Below are 22,765 nucleotides of genomic sequence, written 5' to 3' on the forward strand. Positions count from 1 at the left end.
ATCTCCAGATCTGTCAGGGTGCAGAAACCTTCCCCATATATATGTAAATATTATTACGGGCAATAGCTTTATTCTAGCCTTAATGGCCTTTTAAGGGCCACATGTGTCTTTTTATCTTTGCAGATTTTACAGAAGAATTTTAAAGCGGATGCATGTTTCTGAGTAATGAAAACGATTCATTTTTCCTCTATAAAAATGCTTGCAGAGGTGCCCCCATTCTGCTTTAGCTGTCCATCATTTTCAGGCAGTTTTTCCCCACAACTTGTATATAATGTGTTCTTGCTCCTTCATATCAGGTACAGCAGTGAGGGGATAACTTGTTTACAAGTGGTTGGGAAGAATTTAGAGGGCATGAGGTTAAAGAGCTGTAAACTAGTTCTATAGCTGTGTCAGTGGGAGTTTGTGTATAAAAGTAACAAGTTAATGGGGCTGCTGAGTTCTTCTACCACCAGACCTCAGAGACTCTTATCAGAGAGGATGGGATTAAAGAACATTATTTTTATTTGACAAATCACTCAGCTCTGCAGTGAATTAATAGCTCTGTGAGTCCTGGCTGGGTGGGGCGCGTTACACAGCCGAGGTTACCATGTGAACGCTCTGCTGCAGACTCACACTGGAATATTCAGGGAAAATTAGCCTGGTTTGATGTGGAAATTGTAACCAATATTCCAGGAGCTGTGGTCATAACATAATAAGTAGGATCATGTAGATTTGACTGGGTTACTCCATCACAGTAAAATGAAGGAAAGCCGTCATGGGAAAATTTGCATGTACAACAACCACTTGTGTGCTAGTGGAAAATCTGATATGGCTCTATAAGAAGTTAGCTCTTTTTTATTTCATGTAAATAAATTGCTTATGTTACTACAATTCTAACAGAGAACGGCATTCTAGAAATTTTACCACAGATAAAAAATAGTTTTACACTGTAGCTTACAGATGTTTATGTGATCTGTAACAAATGATTATCACTGTCACCGCTCATCCCTACATATGCTAGTTGAAAGAATCAAGAGATCTGTAGACTGAATATTTGTCCACCCGGTATCAAAGGTCTGACCCTTCTGCCCAGAAAGATGAAATGTCTGTTCACAAATACCTGAGATGACAACTTTTTGGGGAATGTTAAAAAAATACTGTGTAAGGCAAATAATTCATTGTTGGACATTTACCCTCATGGGGCTTTTCAACAGGTGAAAAACTCCATGGCTTTAATGGGCCGCCTTCTAGGTAATGTTTTAAGAGAATCTATAGACTGCTATTTATTACTTCCTTTTTGTTTGAAATGACAGTTTCTTGGCTGTTTCAGGCATTAGTTCTTTTTTGTTTCAAAAATTTATATTGGAGTTTTCCAATTTTTTTTTTACAAACAAAAAATGTCCATACAAAAAAGAAAAAGAACTAAGATAATTAAACAATAAGAACAAAAATAAACAAATACAATTGTAATCGTGAAACACATTATAAAGACTATTCTTGAGGAGGACCAGGTTGGCTAGCGGTAAAAATAACAAACAGATCAGGCATTGGTTCTTTTAACTAGGAACTTGAAACAAATTTGCAGCTAAATAAGTCAGTTTCATGTTAGAATTTCTGAGAGATCAGTAATGACTTTGTCCATATTCCATCCATGTCCATATTATATATATAAATATGGGTGCACAAGTCTTATTACAACAAAGTAGCACATTACTTTTCCTTTTTTTGCTCTTATCCTTACCCTTCAGCTTTTTGGTGTAATAAAATGTTACTTGATGGATTACAAAGGCTACATACTGATATCAAAGACTTTTTCTCATTTATAGTGACCTCACCAGAAGCCATCTGTGTGACTGATTACTGACAGACTTGATTCTTGGTAAAACTGATCACACTATGTGGAATAGTTGGCTCATTTTTCATCCCCTGGTGTCGTGTAATTAGGCCTTATGGCTATGAATTATTATCCCATAATGTTTTCATTTCACGAATGTGTGAATCACAAAGGTAAATTATATGGTACAGTTTAATAGTTCTATATACTGCAGAAACCCGTAATATACTGAAACTACATTATTTTGCCTGCAAAAATAACAAGTGCTAGAAGTTAACTCTGATCTAACTAAGTAAAATGAAGCTGCGTTTAGTTTCCATGGGTTATTGTATTTTAAATTTCAGAAGGTTGACTAACTTGATATATTATTATTATATTTATACTAAAAGAACTCTCGGGATAGGGATAGAACCTTACAGTTTTATAAGCAGCAAATCTGGAAAAACAATTGTCCCAAACGCACGTTTTAATGATAGATCTGGAATTTCTACAGCTTTGTGATAGAGAGTTTTGTTATAATGTATATGCAGGTTTAGACTGTTTTGAAGAGAAGCTTAGAAGAGGTAATTAGAGCATTTGAGCAGAAATTCGTGTGGCTCAGCTGTGACTAGTATGCTGCACAGGTCTCCAGCTCTGTTGCTAGAAGTCTATTTTTACAAGTTGCATCATCTTTGCTGCAGAGCAGAGAGGTCTACAGGGAATTGCTGTTCTTTTCACTTGTCTTGAAAAGAAAGCTTCTCTTGATGTCATAATCGGTGTGCACAATATTTTTTACAAAATTAAAGGGTATGCAAGAGCATTTTTTCTACCTAGATTGAATATGTTCCATTCATATTAAGTTATTTGGATTATAAAAGGTGCCACATCTGCTCCAAAAAAAAAAAAGGTTAACCAGATACAAAGGTTCCTCTTTTCAAATTTAAAATAATTGTATTTGTTTTGCAAGATTCAATTCTTTTTTTTTTCTTAGATGAACACATATGTGTAATGTGTGTTGAAACTTATGTTTTACATGTATCATGACAACACATAATGATGTGCTGCATATGTGCTTTAAAGTTTATGCTTATTGGCACCCCAACATTGCATATATATAATGCATGTGTATGTACACAAATCTGCACACCACCATTTGTAAATGTGAATCTACTGAGGACTGTGAAACAATACGTTGCTTAGAAGTATTACAGTTATATATCTGACTTGTTAAATTATGTTAGAACTCATTCATGTACCATTCAAAGCAAATAAATCCCTTTACCTCAATGCAGTGAAACAATCAAAAAACAACCCTTAAGCAGAGCTAAAGGTTGAAAAGGTAGTCCAGGTAGGTCTTTTATTGCAAATTGGACAGGCTGTCCTTTATACCATTAAATAAACTTACCTTCTGGATCACAAGTTTTTATTAACACTGTCCTCACTCAGGCACCATCACCTTCATCCAGTCATCTTCTGTGTACTGTCTTCATCCATTCTCCTTTCAAGGCGTTGGGTCATTCAGGTCATTTATTCCTGGCATCACAAACTGATCCCACACATGTCCAGCCCAGTGTATTTTAAAAAATGCGGGTAAAACGGTGCACCATGCCCTTCCAAAGTTGCAGCTTGTCGCTGCTTGCCTCCTTGAACATCATTTCATGCCTCCCCAAATATCATCATTATGATCATTCTAGAGCAAATCACACCTTCGAAGCATGTCAAGCATCACTGGGTTGTGGTTCACCTGCCAGTCAGGTAAACACTGACCTGCAGGTTCCATTTTAAAATCAATTCCTAGGCTTAGGAATTCATGTTAGTGGGGTTGTCATTCATTATGGATAGTCAAAGTTTTTCTTTTTAATTTTAGATAGAATATGGAAGAAATAAATGACCTGCAAGTTTTTTGCTTGATAAAACCATTGTCACAGGTATTGTGTAAAACTCGGCTATGTTTTAATCCCTCCACACCCCAGCTAAGGGTACATTGCATATATATGTGGTAGGAATAAACTGGACTACATTATGTAGTACATTATGCTGAATATAAAAAGTGTACCCCTGGTAAATGTTTGTTTTTTGTGATTTCCCCACCTTTATTGTGATCAATAATCTATAGAATTCAATTGAAAAACAAACAAATGTTAGTGTAAAAAGTATAAAAAAACGTATGATGAGCTGGTTGCGTATGTGTGCACACCCTTAAACTCATACATTATTGAAACACCATTTCAGCATTCAGTCTTCTTAGGTAGGAGTATATCAGCATGGCACATTTTGGCAAGATTTGTGAGAGCATTGCCAGAGTATCTTTTCTGCACTGCTCTCTTCAGGTCACCCCACAGATTTTTTTTTTTATTGGATTTTGGTCTGGGCTCTGGCTGGGCCATTCCAGAACTTGAATTTTATTCTGGTGAAGCAATTCTTTTGTTGATTTGGATGTGTGCTTGGGGTCATTGTCCTGTTGACAGGTGAAATTCCTCTTCATCTTTGTCTTTCTAGTAGATGCCTAATGTTTTTGGGCCAGAAGTGACTGATATTTGTAATTTTTCATAATTTCCCTCCACCTTGACTAAAGCCCCTGTTCCAGCAAAACCCCTAAGCATGATACTACCACCATCATGCTTCATTAGGAGCTGTGGCTGTTACCTGAGTGTAAGTGCAGAAAGCAGCATTTTTATTGGGAAATGGAGTTTAAGGTATTTCCATACAAATATAAGAGGCGAAGAAGGACAATTAATTATTGGAAAGATATTTCATAATTTATAAATATTTCTTCCGTAGAAAAAAGTTGTTATAATTATTTTGTAATGCACTTTTTACATTTCTTTACATTTTTCCCATTTATTATGGAAGGCTTCTATTTTACACACAGTCTGGGAGGTTCTACCTCGAAAAATAGTAGAAGTACATTTCACTTGTTCCTTCCCTGACATTCCTAAAGCCTGCATATATGGGTGGCACTTCAGTAAAAGATAATTGTCAATAGTCATTTTCAGCAGATTCATCAGGAGAAAGGTTAGGGCATTTACAATAAACACTGTTTAAATGGCAAATTATTGAAAATCAACCACCCTCCCTTTACCTGCCCCATTAAAATGAGAAAGATGATGCTTATATTTATTCATAGAAACTGAAGTTTTTGTTCCTATTTTTGGTAGCCTGAAGCTCAGAATTTAGAATAGGGTCATGTAGTAGACATACAGATAACAGCCCCTGCCCCCTCTCCAGTAGTCAATTATCTACAGTATACCCAGCCCCAGGTAATGTCCCCAGACAGGCAGTACTGACAGGAAACTGACCGTGTAGTTATTTCATTAGTAATGGTGACATTGTTTCTTTCTGTGTGTATTTGTGTCTGTCAAAGATTACTACAATTATGTCAAGGATTCTGAGACTGAGATTATCACCCCCTATTTGCTACACCATTGGGTTTAAATCATGTAACCTTTGTCATCCAATAAATTGACACATCTATAGACTTTGTGAATTATTGGGATATTTGTGAACCAAACTTTTTCCTAAAATGGCCAGGCTGCTGTTCTTACCACTAACAGGCCATATGAATAATCTGATTTACAGTAATGTTTTATGTACAGCATTTTATCATTAAAATAGTTTTCACTAATTGTATTCACTGGCATTCTCTACACTGGATTACTATTTAAAGTTTGGCTGGCAATGGACAGGTTGATGTTTCAACAAGGATATCAATATCTAAACATTTGTCCCAATCCACTGAAAGCATGATTTGTGTTTTATTTCTTTCTTATGATCAATGTTTGACAGATTATTGTTGAATTTAATTAAACATTGACTTTTCTGTGGTTAGCCTTTGATGGAATCTTGTATTGATTGCATGTATGCTCTTTTGTGATTAAAGAAAATGTGGAATAGTAGACATGTTTCTAATGATAACATATGGTATGTGGCTATGTGAAGTCCTATGCATTTCCTAATTTCACCATATGTAATCAATATTTGTATCCCAAGCTTCCAAATGTTTCTTGGCTAAAGAAACCCCTTTTAGAACCAATTTCCCTCTTTTTAGTCCAATGATAAATTGTATGAAAAGGGTGCATTATTTAGGTAATACAAAACATAACCAGCTGTTTTACTGTACTTATCCAACCTATAATTAGTTGGTTTCGGTATTATCAGTAAGGAAAAGTGGTAAAAAGTGGTAAAAAAAGTGGTAAATCATTTTATTTATGGTCTGTGACACTGGTAGCTTGAAAGGGGTCTTTTTCTATATAGTTTGTAATGGGAGATGTTTCTTGTTTATCGTTTAGTGTTCACTCTCCCTTTTTAAATTTTCCAGCTGTACAAAATTAAAAAGTGTGAAAATGTGCTTTTTACAATGTCAAGATGAATTTCTTTTCTTTAGTATAGAGTGAGGGAAGCCCAGAACCCCCGTCAAATTTTCATTTCTGTCCGAAAACCTGTTGCAGATTTTCCCACCTCTTCCTGTCTGGTGAAGGCCTTATCCATAGGACAGGAAATAGGTGAAATCTCCCTGACAATGCCCAGGTTAGCAGTAGAACTCAAAAGTTATAATCCTTCCCACTTTATCCAAAGCATGAAAAAAAAAATTGCCATGACATACACTTTAATTTGTGCAGATATAGGAAGACGCATAATTTTATTAGTTTGATCATTAGTTGAATATTGTGAAAGTGCTTACTCACAAGGAAAACTTGCCAAAATAAGTTTTTGAAACACAATTAAATTGTGTGGAAGGAAACAGATTTCCGGCACCAACAGATTTTTTTGTATGGGCCACCACCCTGCCTTTTCCTCATGTTTACGTACAGCTGGGCACTGGGTCCTACTAGTTTGACATCTGTGAGTTGCAAACACCCAATTTAAATAATCCTCCCCTAACTATGATTACATGAGTTATAGGTTAACCCGTTGTCTCTAGTTACTTGACTAAGTGTAAGGAAAACCTCAGTCTTAGGTTGTGTGGTGCACTAGTTACTTTATTAGGAATATGGCACTTCAAGCAAGCAACCCAAAATGAATGCTAGATTTATTGTTTGAGACCAGCACAACCCTTCATCTTGGACAATGATTGTTTGACGTTTTATGTAGGTTATATTATGTTAATGCAAATTTGGGGTGATTTAGGAGATGGTTATTTCTATATAAAATCTGATCCGACAGAGCACCCAGCTGCAAAACAAAAGAGCAGATCATCCTGTAAAAGATTCTGCTTTAACCTCTAGCAAAAAGCAACTGGATTGTTATAATATAGCTGAATTTTAATTTACTACTTTGCCCTCCCTGGTTCTTCCTTTCCCCAGTCATCAAAATGTTAACTACATCTTTAAATAAAACCCTTCCATTTTTAATTGCAGAGTCAGTGACATCATCGCAGTGTCTTTGTGTTTCTCTTGCAGGCAGATCATGGTGGTGGGAGGCTTTGGCAGAGTTCTGTATGTAGCTTCCTGAAAACTGGAAGTTGTGAGAACCTGTTAGTGTGCAGTGAGATCCGTGTAAGCAATTTCAGTCCAATAGAGTAGCCTATACGACTGTGCAAAGTTGAACATAAGGCTTTATGCACAGTTTATTAACCATAATCCAGTAGATTAACACAGTATTCTGTATTTGAAGGGGTCCTTACCTTAGAACTGAAATTCAATTGTCACTCAATGTGTTTTTGTAGAACTGTCCCTGGTTCTCAGTACTGGCTAGTTAAACGGAACAGCTGTTCTCATTCTGTGCATTTGTTCCTAACTGCTGTTAGATTAGCTGTGATCCGGAGGAGGAATAAAAGAAAATATGTCAAAATGTAGGGGAAAATGAGACCACAATATTGCTTTTACCACCTTTGCATCTAAACGGGTTCCAAATTCATGTCCCTAGAACAAGTTACACAACGTATTCAAGCTTCCCCTTGAAATGCCTGAATGCTTCCATGGGCATGGTGTTTGTGCCCAACTAGCCATACATAGAAGCAACATACATGTGCAGGTCCTCTGATAGCTACATAACATGTTAATTATCCTTGGTGCACACCTTAAAAATAAACTGCTTGCAAGTTTTGTTCATTTAGAGCCTTGTTTTATGGGGCATTTCTAGAGCCTATAAAAGCTCTAACATTACAAGGATGTAGGTGGGAGGACATTAAAAGCGGTGGCCCTATGCTTTCATGTTTGATGGCAGAATCGTAATTATTAAGGAGGGCCCTAATTCATCTCCATGTTAGAGTATTGCATTCTTTCGTTGACTATGTGCTGCCATTGACAACCCAAATAAAATTGCACTCTGCCATGCACTTGCTGTGCTGCTGAATATTTAATGAAGGTTTTTTTTTTTAAATGTTATTTTGTTAGTCGGTGGGAGTGGTCAGAGGTGAAATCAGCAAGGTAAGAGTTGTTTAACCTTTTCCCTGCTGAAGGGCATTCCTAGCTGTTGCAGGGCATGGTGATGTGGTCTTCCCAGACTGTGCCAATGCAGTGTCAGAGCATGGGTGTGCCACACTTGTACGTGAAGGAGGAGGTGGGGGATTATTATCTGGGAGCACCTTTTTGGATGATTTGTCATTTGCTTCTGCCTATTACTTTGACTTCATTGGACTGATTAGGAGCCAATATTCACAGGAATCCCACCCTCTAAAAGCTGCTATAGCACAGACCGAAGGCTGACTCTGACTTGTCCATTTTTACTACCTTAAACGACTGAAAGAGTTAAGAACGTGAGGGGGCGATCCTGGAGGAATGCGCCTTTCATGTGAGTTGAATATTTCAGAATATGAGCAGCGAAGACACTAAGGGGAGAATTCTGCTTACAGTTACATCACTAGCCTTGCACATCATCTGTGTCTGTGCAGGTTAGCAGAACACACTGCAGTCACTTGTTTTTTTTCGGCAGGAAGCAGCAATGCCGATCCCTTCCTAAGAGGAATTTATTTCTTATTTAGAAAAGGAAGCCTTCTCGCTACCCAGGAAATGGCTTTCCTTGTGCGTTGCTATGCCAACTGCCTGCAGCCATGGTCCCACAAAGTAAGCACAATAATGTCATTATATTGGCGTATTAGAAAGGAGGGGGTTTGTATGTGTGTGTATGTGCATTACTGTAACGCTAGTCTTGGGGTTAGATATGCTTGTCGGGTGCGTATGGGGGCAGTTATCGTATAGCGCAATGTCCATCAGTGTCGCCCAGCTATGATTAATCGTGCAAACTTGGGTTAGTTGAGCATAGCAGAGAGCACTGGTCACTGATCACACTGCATGGTTAGCATCCAGGGAGGAGGTACTAGCGCTCACTCTGCCTGGAGCCCCCTCCCTTCCACACATACATACACTGGCCTCTACCACATCATTGTATGTCTGTGCATGTCAGGCTGAAAGAACAAGCATTTGCAAATGAAGCCGGAGTCCTGTATTTGCAAAGCTTGGCTGCTCACTGAGGGCTGGCTCCGACTCTGACTAATCCAATCCAATATTAAGCCTTTTTGGAAAGGGCTCTGTGGGCGGTCAGCCATTTTAGTTTTTTTTTTTCCCTCTTTCCCTTCACCCCTCACCCCCGCCACTTCCAATCCACCCCCTCCCCTCCTCCTCCTCCTCCTCCTCTTCTCTTTTTCTTTTCCTCCTATTCTTCAGTTTCAGCTATGGTCTTGCTTCTCTAAAAGAATGCTGGATGGATAAGATTTCATTAGTCACTTTGCACACAGAGATGCTGGGGCTCCCAGCATTGTAAAACATGGAGACAGATGCTGCTGTGAGGACTGCTACACTGCATTCAGAGCTGAAAGATTCTCCACTGCTGCCCGCCACCATCCCTGTTTCTCTGCCTTGGATATTTTTGAGATTGTCCTCCTTACCCGCTTGTGTCTTCTTCTGCATGTCTGTGGATGCGATTGTCGCTGCCCTTCAGAAATTCACACACCATGTTTAAATTCATCCTAGCTTCTGTTACCTCATTATGAAACCTCTTGCATTCTCATCTAGCCATGGAATTATGGGCCAGCAGGAGAAACACTATGTGAGTATCTCATGTTTGCTATGTGGCATTTCATAGATTTAGCTGATTATTTGTCTTTGCCTTGTGTGGAATGAAAGTTATTGTGACAAGTGCTCCACCGAACAAAATTTCCGTCATTGGTTTTGTAATTTATGGTAGCGAACTCTGAAACTCTGATTTACACTAGCTGGTAACAAATGACAGCAGCTACTACATGTTGATTGTGAGCCCTTACTTATTTCATTTCAAGCATCTCTTCTGCTGTTTCCTTAGCAACAGAGTTTCCGAAATGTCTTCATTTTCATAGTAATATAAAAAGGATTTGTGTTTTTGATGAGCAGAAGTAAAGTAGCAGTTTATATATACATGTGTAAGGAATTCTGTGTAGGTCTCTGTGTCCTTTGATCTTGTGCACATATTGCATGTAAATGTGTGTTTCTAAATTTATCACATTTAAGCAGAAGTTGCACAGTTGTAGTTAGCATTTAAGTTTTAATGAAAAACATTGTGCCTTCACTAAGAGTGATAATTACCGGTTTCTATGGTGATGAGAATAAAATTACATAGCTTGGGTAGATGTGGTACCTACAGCTTGCATCTTCTTTCTCCCAGAGCATCAGCATATATTTAATTCTGCTTCATTTAACTGTTTAATTTCTATCTAGGTTAGATCATTCATATGGCAGTGTTTAACCTCCACAGTAATAGCTGTATAACATGGGGAGCCATGATCTCTGATTTGGTGGTTGTTGTTATTTCCTTGTCTCTGGCATGGCATGGGTTAAATAGATTGTTCCCTTGCTTTATAATTGATCCCATGAGTCAGCTCTACTTTTGTTACCCAGTAATCCCTATGTTTGTTTGAAATTCACACATAGGCAGAACACCAAAACTACTTTGAGCTCGAATGAGAGGAACCCGATTGGCTGAAAAGTAGCAGGCCTCTTGGCCCTAGATGGTGCTTAGTCAGTTGCCCATCTTGTATTTTGGTGTCATTTTGGCATACAAAGCATAATAGATCTGAGTTAGGAATGCAGTAATTGGCATAATGCATCATGTGGTTGTCGTGTGGTCATATTTCCTTGGCTGTGTAGTGGGTCGGGGAGGGATAACAGAATATGCAGATAAACTGATGCATGCTTGGTGCTGGTGCGCAAGGGCACAAACAGTGGCATGTGGTGTTTAGATTTAAATGTTCCCCCACCCAGCAGCACTCTTATGACGCTCTGTGTCCCTGGCTGGCTCTCTTCAGTACAAAACGGATCATTAAATCCAGGGATCTCCTTGCACGTGTCCTCTTTAAACTCTGTATTATTGTTGAGGCTATGGATGGGGTTTTTAGATATGCTGCTTTAGTCACTTGACTGTTGTAATGCTCCATTACAGAAACATTTTTTTTCTGTGATTTAATCATATTTGAAAATCAAGTCCTTCTGGAAACTTCCTGAATGTTAAAGAAAAGTCAGCTTTGTTTACATTATGCAAAGCAAAATTTCTGGCGGATAACCTTCACATTCATTTTATAACCTTTAGTAGTCCATGCATACATCCTTTCCTTTGTTATATATACAGGGGAATAAACTAATGTTTTACCCTTGTTGGGTTGCATATTATTAATAAACAGAATTTATATAGTGCCAACATATTACGTAGCGCTGTATGTTAAATAGGGGTTGCAAACGGCAGACAGATACTGACAGTGACACAGGATTGAAGAAAGAGGGCAATGATAAGAAATGTTGAGGAGGTACTTTATCGTTAGTACTCCTTTTTTACTTTCAATCCACTTGGTAATATATAAAAAGGATCAGACCAAAGTGAAGGCCTATCAATACCAAGAAGCCATTTCTTGGATTCTTGATAAGACAGATCAGATGTGTTGGTAAATATCCATACAAAGTACACATTTTGTGTTGTGTATGAACTGATCAGCCAAATCCGTAAAATCACTAAATGTTGAGGTGAATAACAATGATTATGTCAATATAATGCTACCTGTCACGGGCCGGGATATACTGAGCAGCAAATGGAAGGTCAGTTTTTTAAAATCTTAGAAGCAGGAAAAATGGGCAACTTTAAGGATCTGAGTGACTCCGACAAAGGCTAAATTGTGATAGCTAGACGTCTAGCTCAAAGCAAATCGAAGATGGCAGATTTTCCTGGTATGCAGTGGTCAGAAACTACCAAATGTAGTCAAAGGAAGGACAATCTGTAAATGTTACATAAAAATAATGCTGTCTATTAAAGAAAAATGTCAGTAGCCACAGTGCTTCACAGCTTAATGCATAGCCCATTCTGACACCTGAACACTGCTGAAAGTGCCGACATTATTGGGACCCGAGTGTCAGAACTGGACCATGGAGCAAAGGAAGAAAGTGTCTTGGTCTGAAAAATGTTAACTTTATTTTCAATTAGTCAATTACCAAGTCCTCCCACCAACACTATGACAAAATTCAGTATCATTATGTATAAGTAATTGGTGTTGTTGCAGCAGCAAAACATTTGCCTGAATTATTATTATGTTTTATTTGTTATATATGATGCATACATTTTGACTGGTTTCAAGGTGTGATGTCCGTGTGACAAATCCATGTTAGCATTTAATTAGGAAATATTACCATTTGGTCTCTTGCAGCTTTGTGGTTGGTGTAGTGTAGCTGACACTCTTCTATCTGCAGAACCATGGTTGCTTAGCAACATATTAAAGTTTCGGCAACTGTCGCTAAGCCGTGTGGAGAATAAAAAAACAAGAATTAAGTGGTATAGGACAGAAGAAAACTTAAGGTGTTGGTTTCCAACTAGCTTGATTTTAAAATATATTCTTAAAAACCCTCATATGAATAATGATTTTAATTTAGTAGTTCAGAGATTCTTTGAGCCCAGCCTTATTCTGCTTGTGATGTTTTGTTTTTTGGTCTGTCTTAATGTGCCTTCTAAGGCTACGTACACGCGTTAAATGATTGCCGCTGGAAAGGATCTTTCACGATTTTCAATGACAAACGGCTGCACGATGCATGAACGAGCTCTGTACTTACAGCACTATTCTGCCCTATAGAGAGGGGAAGGGGGAGAAAGACGAAGCGGCACCCCGCTGTGCTATCTCCCCTTCATGATTTTGATCGTTCCTCTTCCGTCTTTCGTGGATCCGCCAGGACAGTCGTTCAGACGACGAGCGCTGTACACAGGCCAGATTCTCGGCTCATGTCAGCCCTTAGGGGATTATAGTACGAGAGTATCTGACGTATCTGACATGTACGATAGTGTGGTAACTCCATGGACAGGGTATCTGCCATGTACATTATAAAGCAGGCACAATCTTAGCTGTAGTGATTGATTGATCTCTTTCTACAATTCTGTGGGAAAGAAACCTGTATGTTAAAATGGTCAACAGATTAGGAGATAGAAATGCGGCCGAAGTGATTTGAAGATCCCTACTAAACAAACTTGGATTTGTTTCCCAGCAACCTTGGTATTCATTTAACATAAGGATCAGCAATATTCTTTAATAGCCAGAAGCTTGGTGGTAGTGAGGGTTGGCTAAGGTTGTATTTTATATGATAAGTAGGGGTATAACCCGTAAAATAAAACCAGTTTTGTTTAAGATTCAGGGAGGAAATGTTAGAAAAAGCATTTTCGTTGCATTTATGTGCCTGTATGAAATGTGTGTACTTTCCCCTATCCTAAATATCCAAGAGGAACGATCATTATTAATGAGCTCCCCTAACTAAGAACCTTTGGGCTTTAAAAACATAATTATGTATTTATCTATTCATTACTTTGTACAGAAATAAGTTTAGGGTATACTTCAAGATGACCGCAGAAATCGGAGAATGTTCAACTTTATCCTCTTGTTATACCTCAGGTAATGTTCACATATCTGGAGACCTTATCCCTATGTGACCAACATCATCTTCCTGAGCCTTTTCACTGGATGAAACAGGGATAAACATCTTTATGATATAATCGTGCATGTTTGTACCACAATCATACTGTTGTCACATTTTGCAGGGCTCACATTCCATAATGTTCTTGGTAGGCAGCTGTAATCTTGGATTTATATCACTTAATGTACTACGTCCATTGTCAGAGTTCAATAATATACAATATTATGTATTATATAAAATTTTCTTGTAGAGCAAATCCAAAACTAAAGAAAAATGAATTTTAATTGCTTCCAATTTCCAATGTTTATTCTGCCCACACTGATATGCTTAGTCAAATGCCATTTAGACGACTTGTTAAGTTAATATGGAGAGTGAACAATGCAAATAATAGTGTTTGCTCATATCGCCTTGATTCTCTAGAGCATTTGGTTGAGGGACAGGAACTTTGCAGATTCTAATATATTTATAGACGTTGTGCCTGGCTATGAATTATAATATACCTAGACACTCATAAATTACGTTTTATAGGCCTATGATTACACGGAAAGTAGACTTTATTTTGGTTTGTCAATATACACATGTAAACAAAGGTCAGAAAGATTTATTATTGACAAATGCTTTTCTCGGTTTATTTAATACTAGTGATTGTGAAGTAATTTTCCTGTCTCTTTTGTGAGCTGCTCTTTAGGGACCAAGTGCAAGCTATAAATCCAGTAGACATCACAGAGCATTCGGTGGATTACTGGAAGTAGAAACTCCGTGGCCTTGTGAAAAATACATTCAGCATATTTTACTCTGTTTTCTGCTTTTGAAAGAGTTAAGCTTCAAATATTTGAAATAAAAAAATAATTTGTTTCTTACTTTTCCCCCCCGAGGATACATTGTATGGCTTAACTAGTCTGACATATTTTTATCATGTCCTACATGAGCCTCATATCCTTAGCTGGAATGGTGATTTTGAGTAAATGAATGAAGTTAAATAATGGAGAGGATCAATGGATAGAGGGCGAAAGTCGCAGTCAAGAAAGTCCATGGTAAAATTAGTCAACCTTCTGAAGGAAATATTCCACACACTTGGTGGTTGTTGTACCAGATAAAGACTTCCATTAAATATTCAGATATGTGCAACAAAAATCTGATTTTGACCAATCACAAGAGAACTGTGTTTAACGTTTAAATGGTGCAATAAATCCCAATATACAATATGCTTTAGATCTACACACAGCTATGTACAGCAAGGGCCTGCCTGACTAGATGCAGAATGATTGGATAGTTTAGGTAGATTCTCATATATTATACACATTTGGAAAATCTAGAGTTGATTGTACCATCACATTGTATTAGGTATGTCTTTACATTTATTCTATGTTCTATTACATCTTAGGAAACCTGCACATTTTACCTCCTGTACATAAGTTTTCCAGATATGCCACTAACATGTATGGCTAGTATAAATGGAAGATGCATCTGTGTTATTATGGTCTTGATTGGAATTTGTTACAAAAAAGGTTAGACTTAACATTAACATAGGGGACATCTACATGTCCCCTGTGTGCATATGCATAAAAATTCCTGGCAAAGTTAAATTGTACCCTTATGTGGACTTATTCTGTATTTTGTATTTACTATCAATATTGTATGCAAACCATGTTTTGTTACAAAAGTAAAGCTCTGAATTTTAGAATAGGAAGGATTAGGTAGCCCAGTCTTTTTGAGTAGTGAACTCCTACCCCGGTGTATTTGAATGGTATACAAGACGTTTTAGATCAACATGCTGGAAAACCATAATAGAATAAACCTAATATTACAATGTTAACATTTGTGTTTGATCACAATTCATTTCCTTGGAAATAAAGTTTTAGGATTAGCCGTTTATTCCAAAGCAATAATAATACAGAAGAAAATCCCTTAGTGGTATCATGTTCTCCATAGATTTGTGCAACTTTAGTTTATGTGAAAATATATGCTCAATACAAAGTTTATACAAAGCTCATCTTTTCATAACTTTGTTAATGCAGCTTTTTTGTCTTGTAGCCAACAGGAAGGCATAGATGTGATGTTTCCTGTAAATGATGCATTTGTCTATCACAGTACTTGACATTTATTGCATTTTTTAAAGGAAAGAACCTGTCAGGATTGTTATATACACCGGACTATTTTCTCTGTCTTTAATATTTTTGGAGCAAAGAATATGCAGAAATTTGAGAAGTAAAATAAGCCAGATACTGATTGTAGGTCTGAAGAGACATTGAAACATGACTCCAAAGGTCAGAGGTTGTCTATTTACATGTAAGAGAATTTGTGTCCATTGTATTGCTTTTCCTTTGTTAAGATGTGAACCAGAGCAGTAGAAAATCCCAGCAAGGATTCAATCTGTGATCCTTCTTAATGAACCTTTGGGGTCTGGGTGGGCAATGTGGTCTGTGTTTATACAGGATGAATAGAAACTTTGAGCCAAGTTCACTTGTCTTTAACTCTACTGCAGTCATGGAAAAGTTTATTTTAGCAGGGATTTCTAGCTACATAAGGCATATTCGTCTGCTCTAAAGCATACACGCCTCTCACTTATAACACACTGCTACCATTTAAAATGGAAACCATAACAGCATTCCTGGTGTGCGGCCCTATAATAAACAGAGTCTGTTGATTTAAATGGGGGCAGACTTTACTTTGGCATTCATTCAGTTTTGTTGTTTGAAGGTGTGGCTACCCACATTAACCAGGGGTTAACACTTGCTTTTATAAAGACTGTCAGTCAGTAAACTGCTTGATATTAATTTCTTTGCTTTTTCCTTGGTGTGCTCATAATGCATCCATTGATTTATTGGTGTGCAGTAGCAGGGCTTGGTGTGCAAATGTCTTTTACAATGATGCTTTGTTGGTACTCAAATGAGGTGGTGCCAGCATGTGAGCTCCCACAATGAAGATCTCCAACATACAGATCTACATATTACATAGCCGCTTCAGATAGAAGAATCCTCATGGTGCAGAAAGCCATTGTGTCATTCCTTCTCTCACTTCGAACATTTTACTTTTCAGGGGTTGCTGTAAGAAATCTAATTTGTAATTTTAGAGAGTGCACATTTCTAGTAGTAATTATAGCATTTCTTATTGTTTTTCATGTGACTTTCACATCTTCACATGCTTTTTCACATGCTCATAGCATGTCAGTTTATATTGTTGTGTTAATAGTCAATATTGTAGATTCTCCTCCGATGGCATGTTTCTTTTTGTGTGAATGCCTTTTTGTTATCAGCTTCTGCAGCATAGTAAAAGCCCCTATATGGTCTATTGTTGTCCAGCGGTCTGGGCAAACTGATACAAGTGACCGGACTTTATTGTGTCCCTCTTTTTTGTAACTAGCCAGTTGTAAACAGGAAATTATGAAAGAAGCTCATTTGCTTTTCTGTGTGCATTGGTTAGTTAAAACATTAAACCCACCTGCCTATTATTGTGTAACCTAGGTCTTACTCTTTAAACCCACCTTCATATCACCAATGAGCCTTAGATGCTCAGGACCCATTTCTCTGATTGTCCTTTCTTGAGCCATTTTTCTAGCCATCACAATTTGTCCTTGACAGAGCCACCTACATAGTTTTACTTGCCAATTTTTCCTGCTTGCAGAACACCAGCTTTTGGAACTGACTGTTCCCTTCCTGTCCTATGGATCCCACCCCCTGACATGTGCTGTTGTGTTACCAAATAGTGTTTTTAACTTTATTTATTGGTGGTTTTATTGCTTTGGCTCAATGTTTACTATGTGGTAAATGTTTACAGAAAATAGATATGTACAATATACAGATCACATTCACATCCATTGCTAACCTGACAATACATAGCAAATGGTCATTTACCTTTGGTTTTCATTGTCCCATTCTCATTCTATGCCTGCATGTCGTATTCTACAATGGGAAATGTTATCTACTTCTTTTTTATCCAGACCCAAAGCAAACTGTTCACTTATTTCAGGATGTATTTTAAATATTTTCCTATGCTTATGATTTTTGTAAATAATTTCTGTCATCTAAAAAACAATTTTGATCTCTAATATATATACCTATGGAGAATATTTTCACATTTTTGTGAATTTGTAGTTTTGTCCACACAGAGGTCTACTTTTTTCATAACTAATGTCACTTGTCAGGATATAGAATTAGATGTCCGCTTTATTATTTGTAGTATGATGATGGCAAGCAGGAAAAACAAGCATAGTCTGGTAGGAGAAAGGAGTAAAGGTTGCACAGAGTATTTGTGAAAGGTTCATGAGTATACATACCTTTGGCCTATAGTCAGATTTTGTTGCTTTAGGTTTATCTTATTTATTACACAATAAGAGATGCATTAATACACGAGAACCCAGGTGGCTTTCCTCTGTCAAAAAGTGTGATAATGTAGTTGGAAACTGAACTAGTTTTCTGTTACTGGACTTCAATGCCTGGAAGCCAGGAGGTTCCCCCTTGCTTCAGACATCTCTGAATACATTTCACACATTCCATCCATACATTCCATAGTGAAAGGGGTGAATGTTCGACTTTCTTCAGATCATTCACTAAATATGATAATAGTAAGAGTGTGTACTATGAAAGAAAACTGTTCTGTACCAGAAATCTGATTGGCATCCAGTTGGGTAGTAATCCAAAGGTCAGAGCAGATCTGAATCTTCAATTGTAAAAATATACTAAAAATAATTTGCCTGTCATTTTATGAAAAAAATTTAGTTCTAAGCTAACAGATCATTGCTTTCACTTGTGAACTTGGCCTGTGTTTTTGGTCGGAACAGAACCCCTATATGTGTGTGTATGTATATTTTTGTATTTTATTATCTGCAGCGTAGAACTCTATTATTTAATATAATTATTCTTATTAGTTGGTTTTATGCTGCATCTTACTCTTGCCATCACAATTTAGTAAACATTGGTTCAATGGTAGCTTAGTGGCCAACATTCCCGCACCACTAGCATTCCAACTTAGAAGTCTCTGAAAAGGAGTGTTATAAATTTCCAAGGAGTTTGTATGTTCTCTCCATGTTTCCGCTGTGCATTTCTGATGCATCCCAAAGTGTGTATTAAAGTTTGTCTCCCTATATAAGTCAACAGGAATAGAAAAAAAAAGTTTAAAGCCTGAAGGTTAAATGCAGGTCAAAGGGAGATCTAAGGCACATGTGAAAAAAATCAGAATGACCTCAGAAGCATCACAAACTCATTGTTCATTGAGGTCACCCGCATGGAAACTTTAAGACCCTATGGACAGCTGTTAAGGGTATGATGTAGGTCTTAGTTAAAGATTTCGCATAAATAAAAATACGCTCTCATCTGTCCTTTTTTTAGCAACACAAATTTGCATGCAATTTGCATGCAAAGTGTTACATTGGCTTAAATGTGTTGATAACTTCCTGCACTAATGCAGCACTCCAAAGTTTTATTGTATATAGTGACTGATCATGCATTCTCATAGATTATTTTACAAAACCCAGTTGTGCTTTCCCTGAGTTGTGTTAGGAAGGTAAACCAACAAATGTAAGCCAAGATTAGACCTAGCCGTACAATGTGACTGCTTACTTCAAATGAATCAATTTATCCCCATAATAAATTGGACTTACACATAGTAAGGTTCTCATAGTAGATGTTGTTCATTGGTTCATGGTATGTTTTTGCTGCGTAAAGCTCTGGCATGCAAGATTTAAATGGGGTTTATCTGTTAAAAAACGGTATGTTCTTGTTCTTGGCATGAACTGCATACCAGCTGTAGTGTAGCTGTACTGCATTAACTTTTAGGTAGGGCTGCTTTCCATTTATTAAAGGATTGATCATAGTTTAATGTAGAAACCCTTACACAGGAAATAATGGTCAGCAAACCAGATTTAGCACGTATGCAAGTCCCCCCAGACCAAATCTTATAAGACTGATAAAGATTAGGATGTTTTATTTAGATGATGTACCATTTGAGACCATCAGGAGGGAATTTGTGAATCAAACAATGATCCCATCGGTCCACCAAATGCCTCCTTGATAGCATCTACAGCCAATATTTTTTTGTAAAAGTTTTTTACCCAGCTATGCAGCTAGAAAGGGACTTCATAGGTATATAAATATATCAGAATGTCATTATTGACAAAAATTATTTTGGTAGACTGTTTTTCCTTTTGAGTACTATGTAATAAATATTTTGTAATAAATATAATTTGAATCATTTTTTATATTAAGAAACTGTCTAATGACACACAAAACTGGTGACCTGTCTCTCTGAATTATACCTATAAATAGGATCGATGAAATTGAGTTTGTTACGTGTAATTACATGTATTGACTTCTGCAGTTAAATCGCTGAACCTTGCAACTGATGCTGTCTTTAATGTTTGCCTTTCATAGACAGTGAATGAATATGCATCATAGCAGATGATAAATAGGCCTTATTTGTATGCGTCTTTTACTTGTCTCATTAATTGCTAATTGCTAGTTACTGTTCTTAAAGTGCATTAGGCATATAGTAAATATGGATATTGGATACATCCTCCCATCCCTATTCTGTAGTGTATAAACCTCTGGGCAGTATAAAGGTAGACTAGTAATAAAGACATATATGCATGCTACTCTAAAAATATGAATTTCAATTATACCGCTGATATTTTGTAGAAAATTACAGAGAGGAAATACCAATTTCTTCCATTTACTTACGGATCAAGTAAACATAATGCCTAATTATTTTTGTTTTTTTGTAGAAATGCATGCCCACACTGGGAGTGTATACAGGCTCCATAAAGATCATAAAAGTTCATGAGGACAGCACAGATTGACAGATCAGTTAACGGTTGCTGTACACAAATGGACTCAAGTTTGATAAACTTTCAGTTTATTCAAATACAAATGTCGAAAATTGATCAAAAATTTTTCCACACATTGTCGATTTTTCAATATCCGTTTTATGTAATTGATGTAGAATGTATATTATTGGTATATTAAACTTTATATTACAAACATATTGTGCAGTATGCACATGCCCATGTAATGAAGGTTTTAGATTCAGACATTCATCAGCATTTTATGTACAGCTTAGGTTGCTGTCCACTTCTGTTGTGCTATTTTGTTTGGATATTTGTTGGGTTTAATGGAAACAAAAATAAAGATTTATGTAAAACATTTCATTTTTATTTTAAGAACCTGAAATAGACCCATAAGGAGTTAATAGTTGCTAAGTTTTGTGCCAGTTTAATCAATATTTATGTAAGGAGAAGGATTCCCAAACATTAGCTGATTTATAAAAAACATAATAAAATATGCAGCTATTGTATATTTATTTTACTTATTGAAATAGAAATAAATGGAAATGAGATTCAAATCTCATCTTGGCTAAGTGATTGCTTGACACACGTTTGACAAGTTTTGACTGTAGTCCGTAGTGTTTGTTTTGTTTGGCTTGGTTGTCTTTGGAATATTTTATAGTGTAATGTTCTGTAAACCAGGTGCCTCCCCCAAAACTGGAAATCAAACACTCCGCTGAGCTACAGATCTTTTGGAATTTTAAAAGACATACATTTACCACAGACAGATTTTAGGCTGCCTCTCCTATACCAAACTGCATTTGTATCCTGTGCACCCAAATTCTTGGGAGGCCAACTGCAATGGGTTTGCAAGGCCTGTGACATATTACTGAATATAAGATAGATTTGCACCCTAAACACTTGCACAATCAAGTGGTCAGGACCTGGCTGCTGTCTGTTGCAGTGTGATTTTTTTTTTTTTAGTGACCAAAGAAGGCATTTATGACTTAAACTCCTACCTGGTCATAAACCTGTTGCAGTCTCCTTTCTTGTGATTACCAGTGCCTTGCTGTGCAACAGAAGTCATAAATGTCCTCAAAGACATTCCATTGACTGCTATAGATTGCTACAACAGAATCACTAATGTGACAAGGACATGGTGTGTTAGGTTTCCACGAGTAGTGAGGTTTAGGAGCGGTTACCACTTCCTAATGGTTAGTAAGGTGGGGTAGTAATGGGGGTAGTGAGTTCTTACTGCTGTCAAATGGTCAAATACTGGATCATTGAGCAGGGACATAGTGCTTGGGGCTGATGAACATTCAAAGCTCTGTGTACAGAAGAGTAGAAAGTATTGATAGGCTGGGGGAAAGGTGTCTTTCTCCTTCAATAATAATTTCTCTTCAGTAATAAAAACATGTCAGAGGGCTTAGTCATAAGACTTGTAAGCTTTATCAGTAAGTAATGTAGTGTTAAAAACATCAGGGTATCTTTTTTGCTATTAATACTTTTACTAAAAAAAAAAAAAAGTAAGGACTCCAGACTTTATTTTATTGCAGCTGGCAATAGTTTGACTTACCCGTGTTTAACTGAGATTGTGGCCCATTCCCCTAAGGGCAGCTGTTGGCGTTTAATGAACACCATTGTAATTGTTTACCAGCCATTTTCTATTTTCTGTCTTTTATAATTGTTTTCATGATTGGTCCTCTTAAAAATGTTTTTCTTTTGTACAAAACGTTAAAGCTGGTATTGTTTTTATACAAAATGAAATAACAGGAGATTTTCACAAAGCGGTAGTTTTTGTTACCTCTGCAAACATTATTACCAGAATTGAGCTGCCGGATGGCAGGCAAGAGATCCGGAGTACAATTAAGGGCCATTGTTTGTTAGGGAGACTTTTCTTCAATATTTCTTGCATATCAAACTTGTTTCCCTTGAACCTGTTCTCAGCTAAAGGGCTCTAAATCTAAACCCTTCTCTATCCAGTTAACCTTTTCACCTTGGTCAGACAGCCAGAACAGCAGCTTGTTACTTTGCAATCCTAGCCACACTTTTCATACATTCTTATTTTGAACGTTTGGAAAACAGGCTTTGGCTGTTCTGAGCAAATCAACAAAAGTGAAAACTTTTCGTTTCTGGATGCATCTATGCAGAGATATTTCTATTAATGTTGTTTTGTGTTTGTAGATGTTTGCTTTAGCATTTTGTTTTGTAACTTCCTCCTCTTACATTTAGTGGAGTCATCCAGCTATCTCTGTATCATTAGTCAAATTAGACCAGTATCATGACTCAAATAACACAGTAGGGAGGGTAAGCTTGTAGGTTTGTTTTTTTTTTTTTTTTGCAAAGCAGCTGGTAGCTATGTAAAAG

General features: G+C 37.0%; 1 protein-coding gene across 12 annotated transcripts in view; it reads left to right on the forward strand.

Moving 5' to 3' along the window:
• Positions 1 to 22,765, forward strand: part of RAPGEF2 (Rap guanine nucleotide exchange factor 2) — a 159,240-nt gene that overhangs the window by 104,341 nt on the left and 32,134 nt on the right. Inside the window, exon 1 of one of the 12 annotated variants that reach the window (XM_072405997.1) lies at positions 8,622 to 8,796. The exons of 10 other annotated variants lie outside the window; for them this stretch is intronic. In XM_072405997.1, coding sequence (XP_072262098.1) covers positions 8,743 to 8,796 — 54 coding nt within the window. In that variant the 5' untranslated portion in view covers positions 8,622 to 8,742. Of the gene's footprint in view, positions 1 to 8,621; positions 8,797 to 8,955; positions 9,779 to 22,765 lie in introns of those variants that run through there. One more of the 12 variants, XM_072405996.1, reaches the window with a different exon arrangement.

Source organism: Pyxicephalus adspersus, chromosome 3 (assembly GCF_032062135.1).
Source record: "Pyxicephalus adspersus chromosome 3, UCB_Pads_2.0, whole genome shotgun sequence".
NCBI classification, from domain to species: domain Eukaryota; kingdom Metazoa; phylum Chordata; class Amphibia; order Anura; family Pyxicephalidae; genus Pyxicephalus; species Pyxicephalus adspersus.